The sequence below is a fragment of the Oryzias melastigma genome, linkage group LG10 (genome assembly GCF_002922805.2).
Source record: "Oryzias melastigma strain HK-1 linkage group LG10, ASM292280v2, whole genome shotgun sequence".
NCBI classification, from domain to species: domain Eukaryota; kingdom Metazoa; phylum Chordata; class Actinopteri; order Beloniformes; family Adrianichthyidae; genus Oryzias; species Oryzias melastigma.
In genome coordinates, this window is record NC_050521.1 from 14,087,150 (window position 1) to 14,094,404 (window position 7,255).

Here is a 7,255-nt window from a genome sequence, read left to right on the forward strand (position 1 = left end):
ACTAAACAGAACCGTCTGTGTTCATGTCAAAGTCCATCAGCTGTTCATGAAGAAGCAGATCCTCCAACACTCTGATGTTTCTGTTTGCAGAGATCAACAGGTCACACAGAGAGTCCAGTCTGCAGCATCCAGCTGTGGATCCATGAAGAGTGACAGGTCCAAATATGAAAATCCACACTTCAGAACTGAATCAGCATCCAGCTGTGGATCCATGAAGAGTGATCAGTCCAAATATGAAAATCCACACTTCAGAACTGAACCAGGACCTTCAGACTCGCAGTAAGAACCAGTTTCTAGTGAACAAAGCAGAGTTCAGCTCTCTGGACATCAGAAATTATCTCAAGTCTGACATATATTCTGTTTGGATCCAAATGAGGTCTTCTTCAATCTGTTTCTCTTTAGTGTCCACAGAGAGAAGAACAGGAGCGGACCCCAGTCTGCAGAAAGACCCAGAGCTGGTGAGTCAGAGCCTGATCATCTGCTGATGGATTCTTCTGGAAACATCTGCTGGGGTTGTGTTGAACACTCATGAAGGAGCTTTCTTCTCTGCTCTTTCAGCAGATGTTGGTCTGCAGGAGATTTTTGGAGAACATCAGATCAGTCTGAGGAGCAGAAGTAAACATGTGTCTGAAGGAACTGAAGAAACAGGAAGAGAAATGCTCCTCAATGAGGTCTACACTGAGCTCTACATCACAGAGGAACTGAGACGAGAGGCAAACACCCAACATGAGGTGATGCAGCAGGAGACAACCACCAAAACCAACAAGCTCCATGGCACTGCAATCAAGAACCCAGACATCTTCAAAGTCTTCCCTGACCAACACAGATCCATCAGAGTGGTTCTGACCAGCGGAGTTGCTGGAGCTGGAAAAAGCTTCTCAGTGCAGAAGTTCACTCTGGACTGGGCCGAGGGCTTGGAGAACCAAGACATCAGTGCTGTGGTTCCTCTTTCCTTCAGGGAGATGAACTTGATCAGAGATGAGCAGCACAGTCTTCTCACTCTGATCCAGCTTTTCCATCCAACACTCCAGAAGATCCCAGCAGAACAGCTGTCTGTCTGCAAACTTCTGTTCATCTTTGATGGTCTGGATGAAAGCAGATTTTCTCTGGACTTCAAGAAATGTAAAAAGGTATCTGATATCACCCAGAAGTCCTCAGTCAACGTGCTGCTCACTAACCTCATCCAGGGACGTCTGCTTCCCTCAGCTCTGGTCTGGATCACTTCCAGACCTGCAGCAGCCAATCAGATCCCTCCTTCATGTGTGGACAGACTGACAGAAGTACGAGGCTTCAATGATGCTCAGAAGGAGGAGTACTTCAGGAGGAGATTCCCAGATGAAGAGCTGTCCAGCAGAATCATCTCCCACATCAAGGGCTCCATGTCCCTCTACATCATGTGTGAAGTTCCAGTCTTCTGCTGGATCACTGCTGTGGTTCTGGAGAACATGTTGACCAGAAAGCAGAGAGGAGAGCTGCCCACCACCCTGACTGACATGTACTCACACTTCCTGATGGTCCAGACAAAGAGGAAGAAAAAGAAGTACCAGCAGGAACATCAAACAAGTCCACAAGAGCTGACAGAGACTGACAGGGAAGTTCTTCTGAAGCTGGGGAGGCTGGCATTTGAACATCAGGAGAAAGGAAACATCATGTTCTACCAAGAAGACCTGCAGCAGTGTGGTCTGGATGTCACAGAGGCCTCAGTGTACTCTGGAGTTTGTACTGAGATCTTCAGAAGAGAGTGTGAGATCTTCCAGAAACCGGTCTACAGCTTTGTTCATCTGAGCGTTCAGGAGTTTCTGGCTGCAGTCTACATGTTCCACTGTTACTCCAACAGGAAGGGAAAGGGCATTAAGGACTTCATAAGGAACATCATAAAGATCCAATCCTTGGATAAGTTTCTGAGTAGAGTCATGGAGAAATCCCTGAAGAGTCAAACTGGACACCTGGACCTGCTTGTTCGCTTCCTTCATGGTCTCTCTGTGGAGTCCAACCAGAGACTCTTAGGAGGTCTGCTGGGTCAGACAGAGAAGAATCCAGAAACCATCCAGAGAGTCATCAATAAACTGAAGAAGAACAAAAGTAAAGACGTTTCTCCTGACAGAAGCATCAACATCTATCACTGTCTGATGGAGATGAAGGACGTCTCAGTTCATCAGGAGATCCAAGAGTTCCTAAAGTCAAAGAACAAATCAGAGAAGAATCTCTCAGAGATCCACTGCTCAGCTCTGGCCTACACTCTGCAGATGTCAGAGGAGGTTCTGGATGAACTGGACCTGAATCAGTACAAGACATCATCACCTGAGAGTAGACTGAGACTGATCCCAGCTGTGAGGAACTGCAGAAAGTTCAGGTGAGTCCAGAAGTGATTGTGATGATAAATCAGATCAGTGTTCAGATCTTCAACATTCATCTTCTAGCATTTGTGGTCACACATTTCAATCTAACACCAGCATTAGAAGAATCAACACAAAGCAGCATTTAGATTTGATTTCTGGAATCCAGTTCAACTCTCCAGACCTTCCTTAGTGATAATCTATTCTGTTCAGTTTTCCATTTAGATGTCTGTCTAATCAGATTACAAAGAATGAAAGGTTTGAAAATGATTGGAAATCAAGAGATGAAAGAAGAAAATCAGTTGGTTTTTCGTATCTGATCTTTTCAGCTAAAGAGGGAAGAAGGATCATATATGTCCAAATGAAATTCAATCCCGAACCTTCAGAATAGTTTGAACACATAGCAGACGGTCCAGAATGAGAGGATGTCTTCATGTCAGTCATTCTAGAAGCACATTTCTAAAATGCTCTTTCTTCTGTTCATCATCCTATTTCTTTTTTTCATGAGCTTGCATTGATTTTTTCATTCAGTTCCATTCAAAGGACTCATGTTATAGATGTCTTCCTTATTTGTGGATTCTTATTTGTCTGATGCTTCATAACTGTAGAGCAGGGGTCTCCAACTAATTTGGCGAGAGGTCCAGTAACTCTGCCAGCTTGGTAGACCGGGGTCCGAACATGCAAAAACATTCAGTCAATTTTTCAATTTTCTGTTCTTTTATTTAATTACAATATGTCGTTAAATTTGCAAAGAACTCTTTTAGCTTATTGCCTCAACAAGTATTTCTCTCATTCCTTTTTGTACAAAAATACATACATGTACATGAATTGTAGAGAAAAAAAGAAGATTGCACATAAACTTGCTTCCTTATAGTCCAACATGTGTGCTCTTTCACAAACTTTAACATTCTGTTGTCTGTCACTTAAAGTGCAACAGGTAACATGAATGTACCTCAAAAATCATTCTAATGTTAACTTTGTTTTACACCCTTAAAAGTAGGTTGCAAATAATGCTACATATTGAACATTAAAGTAATAACTTTCATAAGTGCAAAAAACATTATAAACATAAAGGTAAACTATAAAACAGACTTAAAGAGACGTAGATGGCACTTTGAATGGTGGTGTTTAGCTGGAACTGTATGGAGCTAAATTTGGGCCAATATTATTTGAAACCCAAATAAAACAAATTGAAAAAATATTGGCGTTTGGCCAAAAAATTTAAAATTTCCGAAATTTTTTACTGTTCTAAAATAAACTTAATTATTTCTAACTTAAAATTTTCTTTTTTTTTACGTTTCAAACTCAGAATTTCAATTCCCAAACTTAATCAGTTTCATTTTTTTCCCCCAGTTTAAACTCTTTTTTTTTCCTTTTTCGAATACAAAAATTTCAGTTTCAAAACTTTTGGCCTTGTTGTGGCGGGGCTAACACAAAGGGCCAATCAAAAATCAATCACTGGTAACTTCAGTCCCAGTGTCTTCACTGACTCCTAGAGCTGTGATAATTACGATCAGAAAATGTCTGTATTGTCTGTTCTATCATATTCTGAAGTTGTCCCAAGACGGATGTAAAGATCAGAGTTTTATCCTGTACAAACCGTGTCCAAAACTCTGTTCTAGCAGAGTCAGTGAATGCACCAGGACTGAAGTTACCACTCTCATCCATTTGGTTTGGTCCTTTGTTAGCCCCACCACAAAGGGGCAAAAAGTTTTGAAACTGACTTTTTCATATTCAAAAACGAACAAAAATAAATAAATAGAGTTGAATTAAAAAAAAATGGAATTAGTTTTTCAGTTTTGAAACCTTAAAAAATAAACATTTGAAGCTGAAATAAAATTCCTTTTAGAATGGAAAACATTTTATGTCATTCTTTTAAGCCAATCTATATTTTTTTCAATTTGTTTTATTTGGGTTTAAAATAATATTGGCACCAGTGTAGCTCCATATTCCTGCACATCCCTGGAAAGCAGCTCGGTTCTTGCTGACGACAGGGGAATCTGTCTGACCTTTTCTTGAAGCTGAGGTCTTCTAACATGGTTTCTGTCATTGTCTCCATACACTCTTTAATCATTTCTGAGCGACTATTTTTTGCTTGCCCAAAATCCAATCCACTTGTTGTGTTCAAAGTTTTCAAATATAGTTATGTGGCTAATATCGTGAAATGTATCGGTTTTGCCCGATCAGAAAAAACATAATTTTGTGATAATCTTGTTGTGCTGTTACCGTCTGTGTGTTGTACGCTCGCACTGTACTTTCAGTTCGTATATTTTCCGTGACCACGTCACTCATTCTGTCGGGTAATTTGTGTCAGAAGTTTTGTGTATAGTGGGCGAAGAGCGGAAGTGACGTTTGATTCGCGCATGCGGGGTGAGCGGTGCAACCGTTTTGCTTCCGCATACCAAAAATGCAGCGACAGTCCCAACTACGTAAACATTAGCACACCGCTTTGAGCTTTTGCCGGTTGAAGCACCCCGGTCTGAACGGAGCTGTCCTCGCGCGCGCCTGTTCAAAAATTGCCGTGTAAAGATGAATGAGAAATCTTACTTTTTATTAAAAATGCTTGGCGGTGTAGGTAACATATGTGCTTGGCCTGTCAGATCGGCTCAGGGGCTGGCGAATAGATGACGTGTAAGATGGTGATTGGTCCGGACCATTAGACCACTGTCACGTGACACGGGGAATGACACATAACAATGCACTCCGCCATAACAATGCACGGATTCTTCCCGAATAAAGAACCGAGGAGGTCCGAACAAATACGTTAAGAATCCCAAAAGGAGAAGGAATATTTGCAATCAGCCGCAAAAACCTTGACAACGAAATAATCCGATGGAGAGGAATCATCACAGGATAATGATCGTTATTTTAATAGAGAGAAATCAGGCTGGGAAGCATGAAGATGGAGATAAAGGGGTCTCGGGGTCCGGACCGCGGTCCGCCAGTTGGGGACCCCTGCTGTAGTGTATCAGAGGTGTTATACTCTTTGGTATTATAAGCTTTATGAGTGTGGTGTTTCTGTGTTGTAGCCATAGACTTTGTAGCAGGCGGCAGAATAAACATGGTTGACTGAAAACTGGACTCCTTGCACGTCGTATATAACAATAACTAAAGCCTGAATGTTGATCCACATGTTCTAAAGGGAATGAATGAGTCAAAGAAGCTGTGAGGCAGAAATGACAGGATGTAACAGAATGTACTGTTTCCATGACAACAACACAAACAACTTCAAGTCGAGATTCAGAAAAGCTCTTTCAGAATAGAAACAGTCTCTTTACCCTCTTTCTACCAAGAAGGCCTTCTGGAAAGTTCTGTCTGCAGGTTGGTGCTGCTGTGGTTCTTTTTATGTCGGGAGACGTGGATCTGAGGAGGAAACTGGAATACAAAGTTCTGCAGCAGAACAGGAAGATGAACTGTTGTTGTTTACAGCTTTAGAACCAATAAAAAGATGAAAACAGAAAAGTGGATCAGAAGCATTTTGACATTTTAAACTGTCAACGTTCATCATCATGATGGTCAGAGTGACAGCAGTCAGTCTCTGTGATCCAGATGTTCTACTGTCAACTTTGTGGTCCAGACCTCAGATCACTGACAGACTGAGGACAGCATGAAGCTCCATGGAGCTCCACCTTCTGTCCTCCAGCTGCAGATGAAAGCAACACAAATGTGAAGGTCTGAGAGAGACTGATGAGGAGGACGGTTTCATGATGAAGATGAAGCTCTGATGAGGCGACAAATGTCCAACTGGAACTTCATCAGAACATCACTTGTTTCTGTCTTTCTGTCTCTTCACAGACTTCCAGCAGACTCTGAACTCTCAGAGACTGACTATGAAATTGTGGCCTCAGCTCTGAAGTCCAACCCGTCCCACCTGATGCAACTGGACCTGAGCAATAATGAGATCCAGGATTCATCCCTAAAGGTTCTGTGTTCTGGACTGGAGAGTCCAAACTGCAGACTGCAGACTCTGAGGTCAGAACATTGAAGCTGCTGGTTGGTTCATTTCTACATTTGTAGTTTTTCACTGAAGCTGAAAGGTTTGGATTCAAAGAGTTTCTGGATTTTCCAGAACTTGAATCATTTTGTTTTTTTCATTGTTATTCAGCCGTTTCTCTATTTATGACCTGTTCTTACTGTGAAAGGGTTTTTTATCTTTGTCCAGTGAGACTTCATTAATTTAGAGAAAATTTTAATTAAAGCAAATGAATTATATTTTCTTTACTTTTCTTTTTCTCGACAGACAGAGACATTGGATTTCTGTCATTTTGTGCTGTGATTGTGGAGTTGGTAACAGTTGTGGTTGAAGCTAACAGCTCCAACAGGAAGTGAAGTGTCTCTGATGATGTTCTGTTGAGCAGCTGGAGCTGTGGAGATTTTCCAGAGTGGACAGAGGACAGTCAACAGTCTTTTGGGTGGTGTTGATGAGCTCTGTGAGTCACTGTCTGTCTATTCTGGTTCTTTAGTCTTTGAGGAGTTGAGCAGAAGGTTGTTGGTTGAACACCGTGTTGACAGCCGCTCCACCTCCTCCCTGTAGACAGACTGCTGTTGCTGTGGTGGACAGACAGTATGTACAGGAGTAGAGCAGAGGACTCTGTAAGAACCTTAGAGGGAGCGTGTACTGAAGTTTAGTGCTGTGGATGTCAGATGATCTACTCTGACTCTCTGTGACCACAGAGGAAGCCACTGAGCCACAGCAGGATGAACAGTCCCAGGTCCTCCAACTGGACCTCCAGCTTGTGTGGGAGGATGGGGTTAAAGGTCAAGCTGTAATCTACAAAGAGTATAGGATCAGATATCCTCTTTTTAGCAGAGTATTGGACCATAATAGACCTGAGGGTGAACTCTAAAATCAACTCTAAAGTCAGGACATTTACTGGTCAGCATCTGCTGAGATCAGGATGACAGAGGTGTAGAGAGGT

The 7,255-nt window shown here is 42.1% G+C and overlaps 2 protein-coding genes across 15 annotated transcripts in view; one reads left to right on the top strand and one right to left on the bottom strand.

The window, feature by feature from the left end:
- The window catches only part of LOC112153685 (protocadherin gamma-C5), a 529,198-nt gene that overhangs the window by 227,442 nt on the left and 294,501 nt on the right, over window positions 1–7,255 (bottom strand). The gene's annotated exons all lie outside the window — the stretch shown is intronic.
- Window positions 82–6,343, top strand: LOC112153276 (NLR family CARD domain-containing protein 3-like). Of its 2 annotated transcripts, none has more exons than XM_024283351.2 (4): window positions 82–279; window positions 403–458; window positions 559–2,353; window positions 6,132–6,343. In XM_024283351.2, exons 1-4 carry the CDS (start codon window positions 143–145, stop codon window positions 6,319–6,321), a joined length of 2,178 nt encoding a protein of 725 aa, XP_024139119.2. In that variant the 5' UTR covers window positions 82–142; the 3' UTR covers window positions 6,322–6,343. The 2 variants fall into 2 exon arrangements, with proteins under 2 accessions (XP_024139119.2, XP_024139120.2); XM_024283352.2 differs by having other exon boundaries at window positions 562–2,353.

Excerpts from the sequence above, each read along its gene's own strand:
- LOC112153276 (XM_024283351.2), top strand. The coding sequence starts at position 143 with ATGAAGAGTGACAGGTCCAAATATGAAAATCCACACTTCAGAACTGAA. Across the intron at positions 280-402 it reads CCAGGACCTTCAGACTCGCA|TGTCCACAGAGAGAAGAACA; the intron begins GTAAGAACCAGT and ends GTTTCTCTTTAG. Across the intron at positions 459-558 it reads TGCAGAAAGACCCAGAGCTG|CAGATGTTGGTCTGCAGGAG; the intron begins GTGAGTCAGAGC and ends CTGCTCTTTCAG.